Source organism: Coturnix japonica, unplaced genomic scaffold, assembly GCF_054131305.1.
Source record: "Coturnix japonica strain WE unplaced genomic scaffold, WE-NBRP24 Scf101, whole genome shotgun sequence".
NCBI classification, from domain to species: Eukaryota; Metazoa; Chordata; class Aves; order Galliformes; family Phasianidae; genus Coturnix; species Coturnix japonica.
Genome location: NW_028189004.1, coordinates 288,292 through 313,100, shown reverse-complemented (window position 1 = coordinate 313,100; position 24,809 = coordinate 288,292). Strand labels below are relative to the sequence as shown.

The following is a 24,809-nucleotide window of genomic DNA, read 5'->3' as shown; positions in this document are numbered from 1 at the left end:
AAAATACCCCAAAATCACCCTAAAATACCCCCAAAACATCCCAAAATACCCTAAAATACCCCAAAATCACCACAAAATACCCCAAAATCACTTTAAAATGCCACAAAATCACCCTAAAATACCCCAAAATACCCCCAAATCTCTCTAAAATACTCAAAATCACCCCAAAATACCGAAAAACAACCTAAAATACCCCAAAATCACCTGAAAATACCCCAAAATCATCCCAAAATCATCTCAAAATCACCTGAAAATACCCCGTTATCACCCTAAAATACCCCCAAATCACCCCAAAATCACCCTAAAATAACCCAAAACACCCCAAAATACCCTAAAAACACCCTAAAATACCCCAAAATCACCCTAAAAAAACACAAAATCACCCCAAAACACCCCAAAAAACCCCTAAAATACCCCAAAACCTCCGTAAAATACCCCAAAATCAACCCAATATCACCCTAAAATACACACAAATCACCCTAAAAAACCCCAAACTACCCCAAAATCGCCCTAAAATACCCCAAAATCTTCGTAAGACACCCCAAAACACCCTAAAATACCCCAAAATCACCCCAAAATACCCCAAAATCACCCTAAAACCATCAATTTTGGTCTATTTCTTTATAGGGGTTTATATCTTGGCTGGGGAAGCGCCATCAAACCCCGTAAAGACGGGTGAGTCCTATTGAATTCAATGGGGGATCCCAATGGGATCGAGTGGAATGGGATCAATGGGGGATCCCATAGGGATTAATGGGGGATCCCATAGGGAATAATGGGGGATCCCAATGGGATCGAATGGAATGGGATCAATGGGGGATCCCATAGGGATTAATGGGGGATCCCATAGGGAATAATGGGGGATCCCATAGGGATTAATGGGGGATCCCATAGGGATCAATGGGGGATCCCAAAGGGATCAAATGTAATGGGATCAATGGGGGATCCCATAGGGAATAATGGGGGATCCCATAGGGATTAATGGGGGATCCCATAGGGATTAATGGGGGATCCAATAGGGAATAATGGGGATCCCATAGGGAATAATGGGGGATCCCATAGGGAATAATGGGGGATCCCATAGGGATCAATGGGGAATCCCATAGGGATTAACTGGGGATCCCATAGGGAATAATGGGGATCCCATAGGGGTCAATGGGGGATCCCATAGGGAATAATGGGGGATCCCATAGGGAATAATGGGGGATCCAATAGGGATTAATGGGGGATCCCAATGGGATTAATGGGGGATCCCATAGGGATCAGTGGGGGATCCCATAGGGATTAATGGGGGATCCAATAGGGATCAATGGGGGATCCCATAGGGATCAAATGGAATGGGATCAATGGGGGATCCCATAGGGAATAATGGGGGATCCCAAAGGGATCAAATGGAACGGGACCATGGGGGATCCCAAAGGGATCAATGGGGGATCCCATAGGTCTTAATGAGGGATCCCATAGGGTTTAATGGGGGATCCCAAAGGGATTAATGGGGGATCCCAATGGAATCCAATGGAATAGGACCATGGATTTTGGGATCCCAATGGGATCCAATGGAATAGGACCATGAATTTTGGGATCCCAATGGGATCCAATGGAATAGGACCATGGATTTTGGGATCCCAATGGGATCCAATGGAATAGGACCATGGAGTTTGGGATCCCAATGGGATCCTATGGAATGGGACCAAGGGTGGATCCCACAGGGATTAATGGGGGATCCCATAGGTCTTAATGAAGGATCCCATAGGGTTTAATGGGGGATCCCAAAGGGATTAATGGGGGATCCCAAAGGGATCAAATGGAATGGGGCAATGGGGGATCCCAATGGGATCGAATGGAATGGGAACAGTGCGGGATCCCATAGGGAATAATGGGGGATCCCAATGGGATCGAATGGAGTGGGATCAATGGGGGATCCCATAGGGATCAATGGGGGATCCTAAAGGGATTAATGGGGATCCCATTGGGATCAATGGGGGATCCCAATGGGATCAAATGGAACGGGACCATGGAGTTTGGGATCCCAATGGGATCAAATGGAACGGGACCATGGATTTTGGGATCCCAATGGGATCCAATGGAATAGGACCATGAAGTTTGGGATCCCAATGGGATCCTATGGAATGGGACCATGGGGGATCCCACAGGGTTTAATGGGGGATCCCATAGGTCTTAATGAGGGATCCCATAGGGATTAATGGGGGATCCCATAGGTCTTAATGAGGGATCCCATAGGGATTAATGGGGGATCCCATAGGGATTAATGGGGAATCCCATAGGTCTTAAATGAGGGATCCCAAAGGGATTAATGGGGGATCCCAATGGGATCCAATGGAATAGGACCATGGAGTTTGGGATCCCAATGGGATAAAATGGAACTGGATTAATGGAGGATCCCAAAGGGATCGTATGGAATAGGACCATGGATTTTGGGATCCCAATGGGATCCAATGGAACAGGACCATGGAGTTTGAGATCCCAATGGGATCCTATGGAATGGGACCAAGGGTGGATCCCACAGGGATTAATGGGGGATCCCATAGGTCTTAATGAAGGATCCCATAGGGATTAATGGGGGATCCCAATGGGATCGAATGGAATGGGATCATGGGGGATCCCAAAGGGATTAATGGGGCATCCCATTGGTCTTAAATGAGGGATCCCAAAGGGATTAATGGGGGATCCCAATGGGATCCAATGGAATAGGACCAATGGGGGATCCCATAGGGACTAATGGGGGATCCCAAAGGGATTAATGGGGGATCCCAAAGGGATCAGATGGGACGGGATCTATGGGGGATCCCAATGGGATCCAATGGAATAGGACCATGAATTTTGGGATCCCAATGGGATCAAATGGAACGGGATTCATGGGGGATCCCAATGGGATCCAATGGAATAGGACCAAGGGTGGATCCCATAGGGATTAATGGGGGATCCCAAAGGGATCGAATGGAACGGGACCATGGGGGATCCCACAGGGATTAATGGGGGATCCCATAGGGAATAATGGGGGATCCCAAAGGGATTAATGGGGGATCCCATAGGGAATAATGGGGGATCCCAAAGGGATTAATGGGGGATCCCAAAGGGATCGAATGGAATGGGGCCATGGGGGATCCCATAGGGATTAATGTAGGATCCCATAGGGATTAATGGGGGATCCCAAAGAGATTAATGGGGGATCCCATAGGGATTATATGGAATGGGATCAATGGGGGATCCCAATGGGATCGAATGGAATGGGAACAGTGCGGGATTCCATAGGGAATAATGGGGGATCCCATAGGGAATAATGGGGGATCCCAATGGGATCGAATGGAGTGGGATCAATGGGGGATCCCATAGGGATCAATGGGGGATCCCATAGGTATCAATGGGGGATCCCATAGGGATTAATGGGGGATCCAATAGGGATCAATGGGGGATCCCAATGGGATCCAATGGATCCAGATCTCGATCCCCCTGCAGGTGACCCCATGCCCAGCCCTGGACGTCGTTGCCCATCGTCGACCATCCTTTACGTTCTGGTGACCCTGAGCTTCTTGCTTTGGCTTTTGCTTTTGGTGTTGGCCGTGATGAAACGTGAGTGGCCCCATTTGGTGGCGAAACACCAGAATTGGTGAAATATAGTGAAAAAAAAGGGCATTTTTAGTGCTAAAATAAGATATTTGTTGGCTGGAATGACTTGAGGCCGTAGCTCACAACCTCATTTACTTCCATTGCCTCCCATTGAGTTTTAATGTTCCCAACCTCACTATGATGATTTTAGGGTTCCCCAATGGTTCCTATGCTGCCCCATATCCCTTCCCCAATATCAAACCCCATTCCCTCTGCCCCACAAGTCATTAAATCAATCACTTATAGGCCTCGCTCATAGACGTCACCTCGTTTCTTCCATTGCTTCCCATTGAGTTTTAATGCTCCCAACCTCACTATGATGGTTTTAGGGTTCCCCAATGGTTCCTATGCTGCCCCATATCCCTCCCCCCATATAAAACCCCATTCCCTCTGCCCCACAAGTCATTAAATCAATTACTTATAGGCCTCGCTCATAGACATCACTTACTTCCATTGCTTCCCATTGAGTTTTAATGCTCCCAACCTCACTGTGATGGCTTTAGGGTTCCCCAATGGTTCCTATGCTGCCCCATATCCCCCATTCCCCCATATAAACCCCATTCCCTCTGCCCCACAAGTCATTAAATCAGTCACTTATAGGCCTCGCTCATAGACGTCACCTTGTTTCTTCCATTGCCACCCATTGAGTTTTAATGCTCCCAACCTCACCGTGATGGTTTTATGGGTACCTCAGTGGTTCCTATGCTGCCCCATATCCCTCCCCCCATATAAACCCCATTCCCTCTGCCCCACAAGTCTTTAAACAATCACTTATAGGCCTCGCTCATAGACATCACCTCGTTTCTTCCATTGCTTCCCATTGAGTTTTAATGCTCCCAACCTCACTATGATGGTTTTAGGGTTCCCCAATGGTTCCTATGCTGTCCCATATCCCTCCCCCAATATCAAACCCCATTCCCTCTGCCCCACAAGTCATTAAATCAATTACTTATAGGCCTCGCTCATAGACATCACCTCGTTTCTTCCATTGCTTCCCATTGAGTTTTAATGCTCCCAACCTCACCGTGATGGTTTTAGGGTTCCCCAATGGTTCCTATGCTGCCCCATATCCCTCCCCCCATATAAACCCCATTCCCTCTGCCCCACAAGTCATTAAATCAATCACTTATAGGCCTCGCTCATAGACATCACTTACTTCCATTGCTTCCCATTGAGTTTTAATGCTCCCAACCTCACCGTGATGGTTTTAGGGTTCCCCAATGGTTCCTATGCTGCCCCATATCCCCCCCCCCATATAAACCCCATTCCCTCTGCCCCACAAGTCATTAAATCAGTTACTTATAGGCCTCGCTCATAGACATCACTTACTTCCATTGCTTCCCATTGAGTTTTAATGCTCCCAACCTCACTGTGATGGTTTTAGGGTTCCCCAATGGTTCCTATGCTGCCCCATATCCCTCCCCCCATATAAACCCCATTCCCTCTGCCCCACAAGTCATTAAATCAATCACTTATAGGCCTCGCTCATAGACGTCACCTCGTTTCTTCCATTGCTTCCCATTGAGTTTTATTGCTCCCATCCTCACCGTGATGGTTTTAGGGTTCCCCAATGGCTCCTATGCTGCCCCATATCCCTCCCCCATATAAACCCCATTCCCTCTGCCCCACAAGTCTTTAAACAATCACTTATGGGCCTCATTCATAGACGTCACCTCGTTTCTTCCATTGTTTCCCATTGAGTTTTAATGCTCCCAACCTCACGATGATGGTTTTAGGGTTCCCCAATGGTTCCTATGCTGCCCCATATCCCCCCCCCCATATCAAACCCCATTCCCTCTGCCCCACAAGTCATTAAATCAATCACTTCTAGGCCTCGCTCATAGACATCACTTACTTCCATTGCCTCCCATTGAGTTTTAATGCTCCCAACCTCACCGTGATGGTTTTAGGGTTCCCCAATGGTTCCTATGCTGCCCCATATCCCTTCCCCCAATATCAAACCCCATTTCCTCTGCCCCACAAGTCATTAAATCAATCACTTATAGGCCTCGCTCATAGACATCACTTACTTCCATTGCTTCCAATTGAGTTTTAATGCTCCCAAACTTACCATGGTGGCTTTAGGGTTCCCCAATGGTTCCTATGCTGCCCCATATCCCCCCCCCCCCACATATAATCCCCATTCCCTCTGCCCCACAAGTCATTAAATCAGTCACTTATGGGCCTCATTCATAGACACCACCTCGTTTCTTCCATTGCTTCCCATTGAGTTTTAATGCTCCCAACCTCACCATGATGGTTTTAGGGTTCCCCAATGGTTCCTATGCTGCCCCATATCCCCCCCCCCCATATAAACCCCATTCCCTCTGCCCCACAAGTCATTAAATCAATCACTTATAGGCCTCGCTCATAGACGTCACCTCGTTTCTTCCATTGCTTCCCATTGAGTTTTAATGCTCCCAACCTCACTATGATGGTTTTAGGGTTCCCCAATGGTTCCTATGCTGCCCCATATCCCTTCCCCAATATCAAACCCCATTCCCTCTGCCCCACAAGTCATTAAATCAATCACTTCTAGGCCTCGCTCATAGACATCACCTCGTTTCTTCCATTGCTTCCCATTGAGTTTTAATGCTCCCAAACTCACCATGATGGTTTTAGGGTTCCCCAATGGTTCCTATGCTGCCCCATATCCCTTCCCCCATATAAACCCCATTCCCTCTGCCCCACAAGTCATTAAATCAATCACTTATGGGCCTCGCTCATAGACATCACCTCGTTTCTTCCATTGCTTCCCATTGAGTTTTAATGCTCCCAACCTCACCGTGATGGTTTTAGTGTTCCCCAATGGTTCCTATGCCGCCCCATATCCCTTCCCCTATATCAAACCCCATTCCCTCTGCCCCACAAGTCATTAAATCAGTCACTTATAGGCCTCGCTCATAGACGTCACCTCGTTTCTTCCATCTTTTCTCTTCCAGAGATGGAAATCATGGCGGAGCTGGAGCTCTTGAGGTCGAACTACTCCCAGAGCCAGGTTCAAAGTAGGTCCATTGGGGTTTTATTGCCTTGATGTTCACGTTTGGGTCCTTTGTCCATTGATGGGCCTGATAAGGAGCTAAAGACCCATGGAACTCAAAGAGAGGTTGGCCAACCCTTTAGTCTTTGACCCTAACCCTAACCCTAACCCCATTGATGGCCTTGATAAGGAGCTGAAGATCCAAGGAACCCACCGTGTAGTTGGCCAACCCTTCGTTCTTTGTCCATTAATGGCCCTGAGATCCAATTAACCCCAATTATGGGATGGAAAGAAGGAAATCTGACCCAACGTGTAGATGGCCAACCCTTCACTCTTTGACCCTAACCCTAATCCTAACCCTAACCCCATTGATGGCCTTGATAAGGAGCTGAAGACCCACAGAACCCAACGTGTAGTTGGCCAACCCTTCAGTCTTTGCCAACCCTTTGGTCTTTATCCATTGATGGGCCTGATAAGGGGCTAAAGATCCACGGAACCCGAAGTCTTTGACCCTAACCCTAAACCAAGCCCTAACCCTAACCCTAACCCTAACCCCATTGATGGCCTTGATAAGGGGCTGAATATTGGGGTAACCCAACGTGTAGTTGGCCAACCCTTCATTCTCCGTCCATTAATGGCCCTGAGATCCAATTAACCCCAATTATGGGATGTAAAGAAGGAAATCTGACTTAACGTGTAGTTGGCCAACCCTTCACTCTTTGACCCTAACCCTAACCCTAACCCTAACCCCATTGATGGCCTTGATAAGGAGCTGAAGACCCATAGAACCCAACGTGTAGTTGGCCAACCCTTCAGTCTTTGCCAACCTTTTAGTCTTTGTCCATTTATGGCCTTGATAAGGGGCTGAATACTGGGGTAACCCAACGTGTAGTTGGCCAACCCTTCGTTCTCCGTCCATTAATGGCCCTGAGATCCAATTAACCTCAATTATGGGATGGAAGGAACGAAATCTGACCCAACGTGTAGTTGGCCAACCCTTCACTCTTCTACCCTAACCCTAACCCTAACCCCATTGATGGCCTTGATAAGGAGCTAAAGACCCATAGAACCCAACGTGTAGTTGGCCAACCCTTCGTTCTCCGTCCATTAATGGCCCTGAGATCCAATTAACCCCAATTATGGGATGGAAAGAAGGAAATATGACCCAACGTGTAGTTGGCCAACCCTTCACTCTTTGACCCTAACCCTAACCCTAACCCCATTGATGGCCTTGATAAGGGGCTGAATATTGGGGTAACCCAACGTGTAGTTGGCCAACCCTTCATTCTCCATCCATTAATGGCCTTGAGATCCAATTAACCCCAATTATGCGATGGAAAGAAGGAAATCTGACCCAACGTGTAGTTGGCCAACCCTTCGTTCTCCGTCCATTAATGGCCCTGAGATCCAAATAAGCCCAATTATGGGATGGAAAGAAAGAAATCTGACCTAACGTGTAGTTGGCCAACCCTTCAATCTTTGACCCTAACCTTAACCCTAACCCCATTGATGGCCTTGATAAGGGGCCGAATATTGGGGTAACCCAACGTGTAGTTGGCCAACCCTTCATTCTCCGTCCATTAATGGCCCTGAGATCCAATTAACCCCAATTATGGGATGGAAAGAAGGAAATCTGACCCAATAAAGAGCTAAAGATCCATAGAACCCAACGTGTAGTTGGCCAACCCTTCAGTCTTAGCCAACCCTTTGGTCTTTGTCCATTGATGGCCTTGAGAAGGGGCTGAATATTGGGGTAACCCAACGTGTAGTTGGCCAACCCTTCATTCTCCATCCATTAATGGCCCTGAGATCCAATTAACCCCAATTATGCGATGGAAAGAAGGAAATCTGACCCAACGTGTAGTTGGCCAACCCTTCATTCTCCGTCCATTAATGGCCCTGAGACCCAATTAACCCCAATTATGGGATGGAAAGAAGGAAATCTGACCCAACCCTTCACTCTTTGACCCTAACCCTAACCCTAACCCCATTGATGGCCTTGATAAGGAGCTGAAGACCCATAGAACCCAACGTGTAGTTGGCCAACCCTTCATTCTCCGTCCATTAATGGCCCTGAGATCCAATTAACCCCAATTATGGGATGGAAAGAAGGAAATCTGACCCAATAAAGAGCTAAAGATCCATAGAACCCAACGTGTAGTTGGCCAACCCTTCATTCTTTGCCAACCCTTTAGTCTTTGTCCATTGATGGCCTTGATAAGGGGCTGAATATTGGGGTAACCCAACGTGTAGTTGGCCAACCCTTCGTTCTCCGTCCATTAATGGCCCTGAGATCCAATTAACCCCAATTATGGGATGGAAGGAACGAGATCTGACCCAACGTGTAGTTGGCCAACCCTTCACTCTTTGACCCTAACCCTAACCCCAACCCTAACCCCATTGATGGCCTTGATAAAGAGCTAAAGACCCATAGAACCCAACGTGTAGTTGGCCAACCCTTCGTTCTCCGTCCATTAATGGCCCTGAGATCCAAATAACCCCAATTATGGGATGGAAAGAAGGAAATCTGACCCAATAAAGAGCTAAAGATCCATAGAACCCAACGTGTAGTTGGCCAACCCTTCATTCTCCATCCATTAATGGCCCTGAGATCCAATTAACCCCAATTATGGGATGGAAAGAAGGAAATCTGACCCAACATGTAGTTGGCCAACCCTTCAGTCTTTGCCAACCCTTTAGTCTTTGTCCATTGATGGCCTTGATAAGGGGCTGAATATTGGGGTAACCCAACGTGTAGTTGGCCAACCCTTCATTCTCCATCCATTAATGGCCCTGAGATCCAATTAACCCCAATTATGGGATGGAAAGAAGGAAATCTGACCCAATAAAGAGCTAAAGATCCATAGAACCCAACGTGTAGTTGGCCAACCCTTCGTTCTCCATCCATTAATGAACCTGAGATCCAATTAACCCCAATTATGGGATGGAAGGAAGGAAATCTGACCCAACGTGTAGTTGGCCAACCCTTCAGTCTTTGACCCTAACCCCAACCCTAACCCCATTGATGGCCTTGATAAAGAGCTAAAGACCCATAGAACCCAACGTGTAGTTGGCCAACCCTTCAGTCTTTGCCAACCCTTTGGTCTTTATCCATTGATGGGCCTGATAAGGGGCTAAAGATCCATGGAACCCGAAGTCTTTGACCCTAACCCTAAACCAAGCCCTAACCCTAACCCTAACCCCATTTATGGCCTTGATAAGGGGCTGAATATTGGGGTAACCCAACGTGTAGTTGGCCAACCCTTCGTTCTCCATCCATTAATGGCCCTGAGATCCAATTAACCCCAATTATGGGATGGAAAGAAGGAAATCTGACCCAATAAAGAGCTGAAGACCCATAGAACCCAACGTGTAGTTGGCCAACCCTTCGTTCTCCGTCCATTAATGGCCCTGAGATCCAAATAACCCCAATTATGGGATGGAAAGAAGGAAATCTGACCCAACGTGTAGTTGGCCAACCCTTCAGTCTTTGACCCTAACCCTAACCCCATTGATGGCCTTGATAAGGAGCTGAAGACCCATAGAACCCAACGTGTAGTTGGCCAACCCTTCGTTCTCCATCCATTAATGGCCCTGAGATCCAATTAAACCCAATTATGGGATGGAAAGAAGGAAATCTGACCCAATAAGGAGCTGAAGACCCATAGAACCCAACGTGTAGTTGGCCAACCCTTCATTCTCCGTCCATTAATGGCCCTGAGATCCAATTAACCCCAATTATGGGATGGAAGGAACGAGATCTGACCCAACGTGTAGTTGGCCAACCCTTCACTCTTTGACCCTAACCCTAACTCTAACCCTAACCCCATTGATGGGTCTGATAATGATCTAAAGATCCATAGAACCCAACGTGTAGTTGGCCAACCCTTCATTCTCCATCCATTAATGGCCCTGAGATCCAATTAACCTCAATTATGGGATGGAAAGAAGGAAATCTGACCCAATAAAGAGCTGAAGATCCATAGAACCCAACGTGTAGTTGGCCAACCCTTCGTTCTCCGTCCATTAATGGCCCTGAGATCCAATTAACCCCAATTATGGGATGGAAAGAAGGAAATCTGACCCAATAAAGAGCTAAAGATCCATAGAACCCAACGTGTAGTTGGCCAACCCTTCATTCTCCGTCCATTAATGGCCCTGAGATCCAATTAACCCCAATTATGGGATGGAAAGAAGGAAATCTGACCCAACGTGTAGTTGGCCAACCCTTCACTCTTCGACCCTAACCCTAACCCTAACCCTAACCCCATTGATGGCCTTGATAAGGAGCTGAAGACCCATAGAACCCAATGTGTAGTTGGCCAACCCTTCGTTCTCCATCCATTAATGGCCCTGAGATCCAATTAACCCCAATTATGGGATGGAAAGAAGGAAATCTGACCCAATAAAGAGCTAAAGATCCATAGAACCCAACGTATAGTTGGCCAACCCTTCATTCTCCATCCATTAATGGACCTGAGATCCAATTAACTCCAATTATGGGATGGAAGGAACGAAATCTGACCCAACGTGTAGTTGGCCAACCCTTTAGTCTTTGACACTAATCCCAACCCTAACCCCATTGATGGCCTTGATAAGGAGCTGAAGATCCATAGAACCCAGAGTGTAGTTGGCCAACCCTTCAGTCTTTGCCAACCCTTCAGTCTTTGTCCATTTATGGCCTTGATAAGGGGCTGAATATTGGGGTAACCCAACGTGTAGTTGGCCAACCCTTCATTCTCTGTCCATTAATGGCCCTGAGATCCAATTAACCCCAATTATGGGATGGAAAGAAGGAAATCTGACCCAATAAAGAGCTAAAGATCCATAGAACCCAACGTGTAGTTGGCCAACCCTTTGTTCTCTGTCCATTAATGGCCCTGAGATCCAATTAACTTCAATTATGGGATGGAAAGAAGGAAATCTGACCCAACGTGTAGTTGGCCAACCCTTCGTTCTCCATCCATTAATGGCCCTGAGATCCAATTAACCTCAATTATGGGATGGAAAGAAGGAAATCTGACCCAATAAAGAGCTAAAGATCCATAGAACCCAACGTGTAGTTGGCCAACCCTTCGTTCTCCGTCCATTAATGGCCCTGAGATCCAATTAACCTCAATTATGGGATGGAAAGAAGGAAATCTGACCCAACCCTTCACTCTTTGACCCTAACCCTAACCCTAACCCCATTATGGCCTTGATAAGGAGCTGAAGACCCATAGAACCCAACGTGTAGTTGGCCAACCCTTCGTTCTCCGTCCATTAATGGCCCTGAGATCCAATTAACCCCAATTATGGGATGGAAAGAAGGAAATCTGACCCAACCCTTCACTCTTTGACCCCAACCCCAACCCTAACCCCATTGATGGCCTTGATAAGGAGCTGAAGACCCATAGAACCCAATGTGTAGTTGGCCAACCCTTCAGTCTTTGCCAACCCTTTAGTCTTTGTCCATTGATGGCCCTGATAAGGGGCTGAATATTGGGGTAACCCAACGTGTAGTTGGCCAACCCTTCGTTCTCCGTCCATTAATGGCCCTGAGATCCAATTAACCCCAATTATGGGATGGAAAGAAGGAAATCTGACCCAATAAAGAGCTAAAGATCCATAGAACCCAACGTGTAGTTGGCCAACCCTTCGTTCTCCATCCATTAATGGCCCTGAGATCCAATTAACCCCAATTATGGGATGGAAGGAACGAGATCTGACCCAACGTGTAGTTGGCCAACCCTTCTCTCTTCGACCCTAACCCTAACCCTAACCCTAACCCTAACCCTAACCCCATTGATGGCCTTGATAAGGAGCTGAAGACCCATGGAATCCAATGTGTAGTTGGCCAACCCTTCATTCTTTGCCAACCCTTTAGTCTTTGTCCATTTTTGGCCTTGATAAGGGGCTGAATATTGGGGTAACCCAACGTGTAGTTGGCCAACCCTTCAGTCTCTGTCCATTAATGGCCCTGAGATCCAATTAACCTCAATTATGGGATGGAAAGAAGGAAATCTGACCCAACCCTTCACTCTTTGACCCTAACCCTAACTCTAACCCCATTGATGGCCTTGATAATGGGCTGAATACTGGGGTAACCCAACGTGTAGTTGGCCAACCCTTAGTTCTCCGTCCATTAATGGCCCTGAGATCCAAATAACCCCAATTATGGGATGGAAAGAAGGAAATATGACCCAACCCTTCACTCTTTGACCCTAACCCTAATCCTAACCCCATTGATGGCTTTGATAAAGAGCTAAAGACCCATAGAACCCAACGTGTAGTTGGCCAACCCTTCATTCTTTGCCAACCCTTCAGTCTTTATCCATTGACGGCCTTGATAAGGGGTTGAATATTGGGGTAACCCAATGTGTAGTTGGCCAACCCTTCGTTCTCCGTCCATTAATGGCCCTGAGATCCAATTAACCCCAATTATGGGATGGAAAGAAGGAAATCTGACCCAACCCTTCACTCTTTGACCCTAACCCTAACCCTAACCCTAACCCTAACCCTAATCCTAACCCCATTGATGGCCTTGATAAGGAGCTGAAGACCCATAGAACCCAACGTGTAGTTGGCCAACCCTTCGTTCTCTGTCCATTAATGGCCCTGAGATCCAATTAACTTCAATTATGGGATGGAAAGAAGGAAATCTGACCCAACGTGTAGTTGGCCAACCCTTCACTCTTCAACCCTAACCCTAATCCTAACCCCATTGATGGCCTTGATAAGGAGCTGAAGACCCATAGAACCCAACGTGTAGTTGGCCAACCCTTCGTTCTCCATCCATTAATGGCCCTGAGATCCAATTAACCCCAATTATGAGATATCAGGATGGAAAATTGACCCTTTTCTACCCCCCCAGTGCTCCAGGAGCTGTCGGATTCGCGTCGCGATCAGACCAAGTTGAAGGTTGGGATGCGTGGATATTACAGAGAGCTTCAAGATATGGCAGGTAGAACCACATTGGGATGGTCTTAGTACATAAAAGACCCCAAAAGACTGAGAAAATACTGATTTTTGGGGTGATTTTTGGGGTGATTTTTGGGGTGATTTTCTGCTCTTTTCAGCCCGGATCTGTAGAGTTCTACCCGATAAGAAATGCTTGGCGGGTTGGAAGGTCTTTGAAGGGAGCTGTTATTCCTTCTCCGTTGAGAAGATGAACTGGGAGGATGCGAAGGAGGTTTGTGAGGATCAAGGGGCTCATTTGGTCATCGTCAACTCGGATCAGGAACAGGTTTGTCACCCAAAAACCCTAAAAAACCCCCAAAATATTCATTTTTTAGGGCAATTTTGACACTTGGACCTCCAAAAATCCCCCCAAAACTCCTCAAATCCTCATTTTTTAGGGCAATTTTGACTCTTTTAGGGCAATTTTTGACTCTTTTTTGACAAAATGCCCCAAAAAACCCCCCAAATCCTCATTTTTTAGGGTAATTTTGACTCTTTTAGGGCAATTTTTGACTCTTTTTTTGACAAAAGGCCGCGAAAAACCACCCCAAAAAACCCCAAATCCTCATTTTTTAGGGCAATTTTGACTCTTTTAGGGCAATTTTTGTCTCTTTTTTTGACAAAAGGCCTCGAAAAACCCCCCAAAAAACCCCAAATCCTCATTTTTTAGGGCAATTTTGACTCTTTTAGGGCTATTTTTGTCTCTTTTTTTGACAAAAGGCCTCGAAAAACCACCCAAAAAAACCCCCAAAATCCTCATTTTTTAGGGCAATTTTGACACTTGGGCCTCCAAAAACCCCCCAAAAACCTGAAATCCTCATTTTTAGGGCAATTTTGGACTCTTTTTTGACAATAGGCCCCCCCAAAACCCCGAAATCCTCATTTTTTAGGGCAATTTTGACTCTTTTAGGGCAATTTTTGACTCTTTTTTGACAACCCCCCCCCAAAAAACCCCGAAATCCTCATTTTTTAGGGCAATTTTGACACTTGGGCCTCCAAATACCCCCCAAAAACCCGAAATCCTCGTTTTTTAGGGCAATTTTGACACTTGGGCCTCCAAAAACCCCCCAAAAAACTCCAAAATCCTCATTTTTTAGGGCATTTTTGGACCCTTTTTCGACAATAGGCCCCCCCAAAACCCCGCAAAAAACCCGAAATCCTCATTTTTTAGGGCAATTTTGACACTTGGACCTCAAAAAACCCCCCCAAAAACCCAAAATCTTCATTTTTTTACGGCAATTTTGACACTTGGGCTTCCAAGAACCTCCAAAAAAACCCTGAAATCCTCATTTTTTAGGGCAATTTTGGACTCTTTTTTGACAATAGGTCCCCCCAAACCCCACCAAAAAACCCCCAAATCCTCATTTTTAGGGCAATTTTGACGCTTGGACCTCCAAAAACCTCCAAAAAAACCCCGAAATCCTCATTTTTAGGGCAATTTTGACACTTGGGTCCCCAAAACCCCCCCAAAAAAACCCAAATCCACATTTTTTAGGGCAATTTTGGACTCTTTTTTGACAATAGGCCCCTCAAAAACCCCCCAAAAACCCCAAATCCTCATTTTTTAGAGAAATTTTGACACTTGGTTCTCCAAAAACCCCCCAAAACCCCCGAAATCCTCATTTTTTAGGGCATTTTTGGACCCTTTTTTCGACAACAGGTCCCCCAAAAAACCCCAAATCCTCATTTTTTAGGGCAATTTTGACTCTTTTAGGGCAATTTTTGACTCTTTTTTGACAAAATGCCCCCCAAAACCCCCCAAAAAACCCCAAATCCTCATTTTTTAGGGCATTTTTGGACCCTTTTTCGACAACAGGTCCCCCAAAAAACCCGAAATCGTCATTTTTTAGGGTAATTTTGACACTTGGGCCTCCAAAAACCCCCCCCCAAACCCCCTGAATCCTCATTTTTTAGGGCAATTTTGACTCTTTTAGGGCAATTTTTGTCTCTTTTTTTGACAAAAGGCCTCGAAAAACCACCCAAAAAACCCCAAATCCTCATTTTTTAGGGCAATTTTGTCACTTGGGTCTCCAAAAAAACCCCCAAAACCCCGAAAATCCTCATTTTTTAGGGCAATTTTGGACTCTTTTTTGACAATAGGCCACCCAAAAACCCTACAAAAAACCCGAAATCCTCATTTTTAGGGCAATTTTGACACTTGGGCCTCCAAAAACCCCCAAAAAAACTCCAAAATCCTCATTTTTTAGGGCATTTTTAGACCCTTTTTTGACAACAGGTCCCCCAAAAAACCCAAAATCCTCATTTTTTAGGGCAATTTTGGACTCTGTTTTGACAATAGGCCCCCCAATAACCCGCTAAAAAAACCCAAATCCTCATTTTTAGGGCAATTTTGACACTTGGGCCTCCAAAACCCCCCCGAAAAACCTGAAATCCTCATTTTTTAGGGCAATTTTGGACTCTTTTTTGACAATAGGCCCCTCAAAAACCCCCCAAAAAAAACCCAAATCCTCATTTTTTAGGGCAATTTTAACACTTGGGCCTCCAAAAACCCCCCAAAACCCCCAAAATCCTCATTTTTTAGGGCATTTTTGGACCCTTTTTTCGACAACAGGTCCCCCAAAAAACCCGAAATCCTCATTTTTTAGGGCAATTTTGACTCTTTTAGGGCAATTTTTGTCTCTTTTTTTGACAAAAGGCCTCGAAAAACCACCACAAAAAACCCTGAAATCCTCATTTTTTAGGGTAATTTTGACTCTTTTAGGGCAATTTTTGACTCTTTTTTTGACAATAGGCCCCCCAAAATCCCCCCCCAAAAACCCCAAATCCTCATTTTTTAGGGCAATTTTCACACTTGGGCCTCCAAAACCCCCCTAAAAACCCCAAAATACTCATTTTTTAGGGCAATTTTGACACTTGGGCCTCCAAAAACCTCCAAAAAACCCCAAAATCTTCATTTTTTAGGGCAATTTAGACACTTGGACCTCCAAAAACCTCCAAAAAATCCCTGAAATCCTCATTTTTAGGGCAATTTTGACACTTGGGCCTCCAAAAACCCCCCAAAACCCCCGAAATCCTCATTTTTTAGGGCATTTTTGGACCCTTTTTCGACAACAAGGGTTTTTTTTTGGGTTGTTTTAATGAATTTTAATCATTTTTAGGGCTTTCTGAAGAACAACATCAACGGCAGCAACACATATTGGTTGGGGGTGACGGACGAGGAGACGGAGGGATCGTGGATGTGGATCAATGGGGACACAGTCAGCGTCAGGTTCGGGATCCCATAAAGTCACCCCATAGATATGGGGCGGGGGGATAAAAGGGTCATTGGGGGGGGAAAATGGGGGGAAAAGGGGGTGAAAAGGGTCGTTTTGAGCTGCTAAAATGGGGCTCAGTGCAATTTACTTCCTTCTTTTCCTTACTTCCCCCACTTCCTCCCCTATTTCCACCCCATTTCCCCCCCATTTCCTCCCCATTTCCTGCCCCACTTCCTCCCCATTTCCTCCCTTATTTCCTCCCCATTTCCCCCCCATTTCCTCCCCATTTCCTGCCCCACTTCCTGCCCCATTTCCTCCCCCTCTCTCCCCATTTCCTGCCCCACTTCCTCCCCATTTCCTCCCCACTTCCTCCCCTATTTCCTCCCCATTTCCCCCCTATTTCCTCCCCATTTCCTTCCCTTCTTTCCCCCCATTTTCTCCCCCTTTCCCCCCCACTTCCCCACACATTTCCCCCCCACTTCCTCCCCATTTCCCCCCCAATTTCCTCCCCCACTTCCTCCCAATTTCACCCCACTTCCTCCCTATTTCCCCCCTCTTTCCCTCTCACTTCCTCTCCCTTTCCTCCCTTATTTCCTCCCCATTTACCCCCCATTTCCTCCCCATTCCCCCCCACTTCCTCCCCCTTTCCTCCATATTTCCCCCCCAATTTCCTCCCCCACTTCCCCCCCACATCCCCCCTTCTTTTTGCCCCATTTCCCCATTTCCTCCCCACTTCCCCCCACTTCCTCCCCATTTCCTCCCCATTGCCCCCCATTTCCTCCCTATTCCCCCCCCATTTCCTCCCCACTTCCTCCCCTATTTCCCCCCCTTTTCCCCCCATTTCTCCCCATTTCCTCCCCATTTCCTCCCCATTTCCCCCCTATTTCTCCCCCATTTCCTTCCCTTCTTCCCCCCATTTCCTCCCCATTTCCCCCCATTTCCCCACACATTCCCCCCTACTTCCTCCCCATTTCCCCCCTATTGCCCCCCCATTCCTTCCCTTCTTTCACCCAATTTCCCCCCCCATTTCTTCCCCCTACTTCCTCCCCCATTGCTCCCCCCCACTCCCCCCCACTTCCTCCCCTATTCCCCCCCATTTCCTCCCCATTTCCTCCTTCTTTCCCCTATTTCCTCCCCATTCCCCCCACTTCCTGCCCCACTTCCCCCCCATTTCCTCCCCATTTCCCCCCCACTTCCTCCCCACTTCCCCCTTATTTCCTCCCCATTTCCCCCCCATTTCCTCCCCATTTCCCCCCCATTTCCCCCCCATTTCCTCCCCATTTCCCCCCTATTTCTCCCCCATTTCCTTCCCTTCTTTCACCCAATTTCCCCCCCATTTCTTCCCCCTACTTCCTCCCCCATTTCCCCCCACTTCCCCCCCACTTCCTCCCCATTTCCTCCCTTATTTTCCTCCCCATTTCCCCCCTATTTCCCCCCCATTTCCTTCCCTTCTTCCCCCATTTCCTCCCCATTTCCCCCCCACTTCCTGCCCCACTTCCTCCCCATTTCCTCCCCTTTCCTCCCCATTCCCCCCCCACTTCCTCCCCACTTCCCCCTTATTTCCCCTCCCATTTCCCCCCACTCCCCCCCCACTTCCTCCCCATTTCCTCCCCACTTCCTCCCCATTTCCCCCCCCATTTCTCCCCATTTCTCCCCCCTTCCTCCCTATTCCCCCCCACTTCCTCCCCATTTCCCCCCCACTTCCTCCCCATTTCCCCCCCATTTCCTCCCCATTTCCTTCCCTTCTTTCCCCCTACCCCCCTTCCTTCCTCCCCCACTTCCTGCCCCACTTCCTCCCCCATTTCCTCCCCATTTCCCCCCTATTTCCCCCCATTTCCCCCCTTCTTTCCCCCCTTTCCTCCCCATTTCCCCCCCACTTCCTCCCCACTTCCCCCTTATTTCCCCTCCCATTTCCCCCCCACTTCCTCCCCACTTCCTCCCCACTTCCTCCCTTATTTCCTCCCCATTTCCCCCCATTTCCCCCTATTTCCTCCCCATTTCCCCCCATTTCCCCTTATTTCCTCCCTATTTCCCCCCATTTCCCCCCATTTCCCCCCCATTTCCTCCCCATTTCCTTCCCTTCTTTCCCCCCCATTTACCCCCATTTCCTCCCCCTCCTTCCTCCCCCATTTCCCCCCCATTTCCCCACACATTCCCCCCCACTTCCTCCCCATTTCCCCCCTATTTCCCCCCCATTTCCTTCCCTTCTTTCCCCCCATTTCCTCCCCATTTCCCCCCCCACTTCCTGCCCCACTTCCTCCCCATTTCCTCCCTTCTTTCCCCCCATTTCCTCCCCACTTCCTCCCCACTTCCTCCCTTATTTCCTCCCCATTTCCCCCCATTTCCTCCCCATTTCCTCCCATTTCCCCTTATTTCCTCCCCATTTCCTCCCCCTTTCCTCCCCATTTCCCCCCCACTTCCCCCCCATTTCCCCCCCATTTCCCCCCCATTTCCTCCCTATTTCCTTCCCTTCTTTCCCCCCTACCCCCTTTCCTTCCTCCCCCACTTCCTCCCCATTCCCCCCCATTTCCCCCCTCATTTCCTCCCCATTTCCTCCCCATTTTCCCTCTATTTCCTCCCCACTTCCTGCCCCATATCCTCCCACATCCTCCCCATATCCCCTCCTTTTCCCCCCCATTTCCTCCCCATTTCCTCCCCACTTCCTCCCCATTTCCTCCCCTATTTCCCCCCCATTTCCCCCTTCTTTCCCCCCATTTCCTCCCCATTTCCCCCCACTTCCTCCCCTATTTCCCCCCCATTTCCCCCCCATTTCCTCCCCATTTCCTTCCCTTCTTTCCCCCCCATTTCCCCCATTTCCTCCCCCTCCTTCCTCCCCCATTTCCTGCCCCACTTCCCCCCCATTTCCCCCTCATTCCCCCCCACTTCCTCCCCACTTCCTCCCCATTTCCTCCCCATTTCCCCCCATTTCCCCTTATTTCCTCCCCTATTTCCCCCCCATTTCCCCCCTATTTCCCCCCCCATTTCCTCCCCATTTCTCCCCCCTTCCTCCCTATTTCCCCCCCACTTCCTCCCCATTTCCTCGCCATTCCTCCCCATTTCCTTCCCTTCTTTCCCCCCTACCCCCCATTTCTCCCTCCCCCATTTCCTCCCCTATTTCCACCCCATTTCCTCCCTATTTTCTCCCCACTTCCCCCCTATTTCCTCCTCCCTCTCTCCTCACTTCCCCCCCACTTCTTCCCCCCATTTCCTCCCCATTTCCTCCCCTATTTCCTCCCCTATTTCCTCCCCTATTTCCTCCCCCATTTCCCCCCCACTTCTCCCCACTTCCTCCCTATTTCCCCCCATTTCCTCCCCCCCATTTCCCCATTTCTCCCCTATTTCCTCCCCATTTCCTCCCCTTCTTTCCTCCCTACTCCCCCTTTCCTTCCTCCTCCATTTCCTCCCCCACTTCCCCCCATTTCCTCCCCATTCCCCCCCCACTTACCCCCAATTCCTGCCCCCCTTTCTCCCCCTTCCTTCCCCCCTTCCTTCCTTCTTCCCCCATTTCCTCCCCATTTCATTCCCTTCTTTCCCCCCTACAACCCCTTCCTTCCTCCCTCATTTCCTTCCCCATTTCCCCCCCATTTCCTCCCCATTTCCCCCCCATTTCCTCCCCACTTCCTGCCCCACTTCCTCCCCATTTCCCCCCAATTTCCTCCCCATTTCCTCCCCCTTTCCTCCCCCCCTTCCTCCTCCTTTCCTCCCCAATTCCTGCCCCACTTCCTGCCCCACTTCCCCCCCATTTCCCCCCCAATTCCTCCCCCATTTCCTCCCCATTTCCTTCCCTTCTTTCCCCCCTACCCCGCTTCCTTCCTCCCCCACTCCCGCCATTTCTTCCCCACTTCCTCCCCATTTCCCCCCCACTTCCTCCCCTATTTCCCCCCCCACTTCCCCCCCACATCCCCCCCACTTTTTGCCCCATTTCCCCCCCATTTCCTCCCTCCTCTCTCCCCACTTCCTCCCCTATTTCCTCCCCCATTTCCCCCCCACTTCCCCCCCATTTCCTCCCCATTTCCTTCCCCTTCCTTCCCCCCTACCCCCCTTCCTTCCTCCCCCACTTCCTCCCCATTTCCTGCCCCACTTCCTCCCCATTTCCCCCCATTTCCCCTTATTTCCTCCCCCATTTCCCCCCCACTTCCTCCCCATTTCCCCCCTATTTCCCCCCCATTTCCCCCCTTCTTTCCCCCCATTTCCTCCCCATTTCCCCCCCACTTCCTGCCCCACTTCCTCCCCTATTTCCTCCCCACTTCCTCCCCATTTCCCCCCCATTTCCCCTTATTTCCTCCCCTATTTCCCCCCCATTTCCTCCCCCATTTCCTCCCCCATTTCCCCCCCACTTCCTCCCCACTTCCTCCTTATTTCCTCCCCATTTCCTCCCCATTTCCCCCCCATTTCCCCCCCCTCCTTCCTCCCCCATTTCCTGCCCCACTTCCCCCACTTCCTCCCCCACATCCCCCCCATTTCCCCCCTATTTCCCCCCCCATTTCCTCCCCATTTTCCCCCCACTTCCTCCCCATTTCCTGCCCCACTTCCTCCCCACTTCCTCCCCATTTCCCCCCAATTTCCCCCCCCCTTCCTCCCTATTTCCCCCCCACTTCCTCCCCACTTCCTCCCCATTTCCTCCCCTATTTCCTCCCCCACTTCCCCCCTATTCCCCCCATTTCCCCCCCATTTCCTCCCCATTTCCTTCCCTTCTTTCCCCCCTACCCCCCCTTCCTTCCTCCCCCACTTCCCCCCCCATTTTCCCCCCACTTCCTCCCCTTTTTCCCTCCCACATCCCCCCCATTTCCCCCCCATTTCCCCCCCCATTTCCTCCCCTATTTCCCCCCCCACTTCCCCCCCAAATCCCCCCCACTTTTTGCCCCATTTCCCCCCCACTTCCCCCCCATTTCCTCCCCATTTCCTGCCCCACTTCCCCCCCACTCCCCCTATTTCCTCCCCATTTCCCCCCCATTTCCTCCCCCTCCTTCCTCCCCCATTTCCTGCCCCACTTCCCCCCACTTCCTCCCCCACTTCCCCCCCACTCCCCCCCCATTTCCTCCCAATTTTCCCCCCACTTCCTGCCCTATTTCCTCCTCACTCCCCCTCATTTCCCCCCCATTTCCCCCCCATTTGCCCCCCATTTGCCCCCCATTTCCTCCCCACTTCCCCCCCACTCCCCCCATTTTCTCCCCCACTTCCTCCCCATTTCCTGCCCCACTTCCCCCCCACTCCCCCTATTTCCCCCCCATTTCCTCCCCCACTTCCTCCCCTATTTCCCCCCCCATTTCCTGCCCCATTTCCTCCCCATTTCCCCCCCAATTTTCCCCTCACTTCCTCCCCTATTTCCTCCATTTTCCCCCCACTTCCCCCCCATTTCCCCCCATTTCCCCCTATTCCCCCCCCCAGCTACTGGTTGGCCTGGCAGGACAACGCAGACCCCGACCCCAAGGACTGTGGTTCAATGGTTCCCAATGGGACGTGGGTGGACGATCGCTGCTCCCACCTCCACCATTGGATCTGTGAGAGGAGCTGGGACTGCTGACCCCCCCCATAACCCCATAACAACCCCATAACCCCATAAAGACCCCATAAAACCCCATAACAACCCCATAACCCCATAAGGACCCAATAACCACATAAAACCCCATAACCCCATAACCCCATAACCCCCATAACCCCATAACCCCATAACCCCATTGGATCTGTGAGAGGAGCTGGGACTGCTGACCCCCCCCATAAAACCCCATAACCCCATAAAACCCCATAACAACCCCATAACAACCCCATAACCCCATAACAACCCCATAAAGACCCCCATAAAACCCCATAAAACCCCATAAAACCACATAAAACCCCATAAAACCCTATAAAACCCCATAACCCCATAACCTCATAAAACCCCATAACCCCATATCCCCATAACCCCATAAAACCCCATAACCCCATAACCCCATAACCCCATAACACCATTGGATCTGTGAGAGGAGCTGGGACTGCGGACCCCCCCCATAAAACCCCATAACAACCCCATAAAGACCCCATAACCCCATAAGGACCCCATTAGGACCCCATAACCCCATAACAACCCCATAACAACCCCATAACCCCATAAACCCATAACCCCATAAGGACCCCATAACCCCATAACAACCCCATAACAACCCCATAACCCCATAACCCCATAAAACCCCATAACCCCATAAAACCCCATAACCCCATTGGATCTGTGAGAGGAGCTGGGACTGCTGACCCCAACCCAAATAACCCCATAAAACCCCATAACCCCATAACCCTATAACCCTATAACCCCATAACCCATAACCCCATACCCTATAAGGACCCCATAACCCTATAACCCCATAACCCCATAACCCCATAACCCCATAACCCTATAACCCCATAACCCCATAACCCCATAACCCCATAACCCTATAACCCCATAAAACCCCATAAAACCCCATTGGATCTGTGAGAGGAGCTGGGACTGCTGACCCCCCCCATAAAACCCCATAAAACCCCATAAAACCCCATAACCCCATAACCCCATAACCCCATAACCTCATAACCCCATAACCCCATTGGATCTGTGAGAGGAGCTGGGACTGCTGACCCCCCCCATAAAACCCCATAACCCCATAAGGACCCCATAAGGACCCCATAAGGACCCCATAACCCCATAAAACCCCATAACAACCCCATAAGAACCCCATAAAGATCCCATAACCCCATAAGGACCCCATAAGGACCCCATAACCCCATAACCCCATAAAACCCCATAAAACCCCATAAAACCCCATAAAACCCCATAACCCCATAACCCCATAACCCCATAACCCCATAACCCCCATAACCCCATAAAACCCCATAACCCCAAATAACCCCATAACCCCATAACCCCATAACCCCATAACCCCATAACCCCATAACCCCATAACCCCCATAACCCCATAAAACCCCATAACCCCATAACAACCCCATAAAGACCCCATAACCCCAAAAGGACCCCATAACCCCATAAAACCCCATAACCCCATAACAACCCCATAACCCCATAACCCCATAACCCCATTGGATCTGTGAGAGGAGCTGGGACTGCTGACCCCCCCATAAAACCCCATAACAACCCCATAACACCATAACCCCCATAACCCCATAACCCCATAACCCCAATAACCCCATAACCCCATAACCCCATAACCCCATAACCCCATAACCCCATAACAACCCCATAACAACCCCATAACCCCATAACCCCATAACCCCATAACAACCCCATAAAGACCCCATAACCCCATAAGGACCCCATAAGGACCCCATAAGGACCCCATAACCCCATAACAACCCCATAACAACCCCATAACAACCCCATAACCCCATAACAACCCCATAAAGACCCCCATAAAACCCCATAAAACCCCATAAAACCACATAAAACCCCATAAAACCCCATAAAACCCCATAACCCCATAACCTCATAAAACCCCATAACCCCATATCCCCATAACCCCATAACCCCATAACCCCATAACACCATAACCCCATATCCCCATAACCCCATAACCCCATAACCCCATAACACCATTGGATCTGTGAGAGGAGCTGGGACTGCGGACCCCCCCCATAAAACCCCATAACAACCCCATAAAGACCCCATAACCCCATAAGGACCCCATTAGGACCCCATAACCCCATAACAACCCCATAACAACCCCATAACAACCCCATAACAACCCCATAACAACCCCATAATCCCATAACCCCATAACAACCCCATAACCCCATAACCCCATAACCCCATAACCCCATAACCCCATAACCCCCATAACCCCATAACCCCATATAACCCCATAAAACCCCATAACCCCATAACCCATAACCCCATAAAACCCCATAACCCCATAACCCCATAAAACCCCATAACCCCCCCAGCCATTTTCACCCCATTTCAGCCCAAAATGAACCAAATAAATGCACTTTTTTAACGATGGAGAAAGATTGAAGCTCTATATTAATCCATCCCCCCCCCCCACATGGGTTATGGGGTGGGTTATGGGGTTATGGGGTTA

General features: G+C 49.1%; 1 protein-coding gene across 2 annotated transcripts in view; it reads left to right on the top strand.

The window, feature by feature from the left end:
* Nucleotides 1-22,291, top strand: part of LOC146751310 (C-type lectin domain family 4 member G-like) — a 37,186-nt gene extending 14,895 nt beyond the window's left edge. For both annotated transcript variants that reach the window (XM_085534824.1, XM_085534823.1), the window contains exons 4-10: nucleotides 628-675; nucleotides 3,478-3,591; nucleotides 6,570-6,632; nucleotides 13,461-13,550; nucleotides 13,666-13,832; nucleotides 16,666-16,775; nucleotides 22,150-22,291. In XM_085534824.1, the coding sequence (XP_085390950.1) occupies nucleotides 628-675; nucleotides 3,478-3,591; nucleotides 6,570-6,632; nucleotides 13,461-13,550; nucleotides 13,666-13,832; nucleotides 16,666-16,775; nucleotides 22,150-22,285 (728 nt within the window). In that variant the 3' untranslated portion in view covers nucleotides 22,286-22,291. The remainder of the gene's footprint in view (nucleotides 1-627; nucleotides 676-3,477; nucleotides 3,592-6,569; nucleotides 6,633-13,460; nucleotides 13,551-13,665; nucleotides 13,833-16,665; nucleotides 16,776-22,149) is intronic.
* Nucleotides 22,292-24,809: the final 2,518 nt, after the last annotated feature.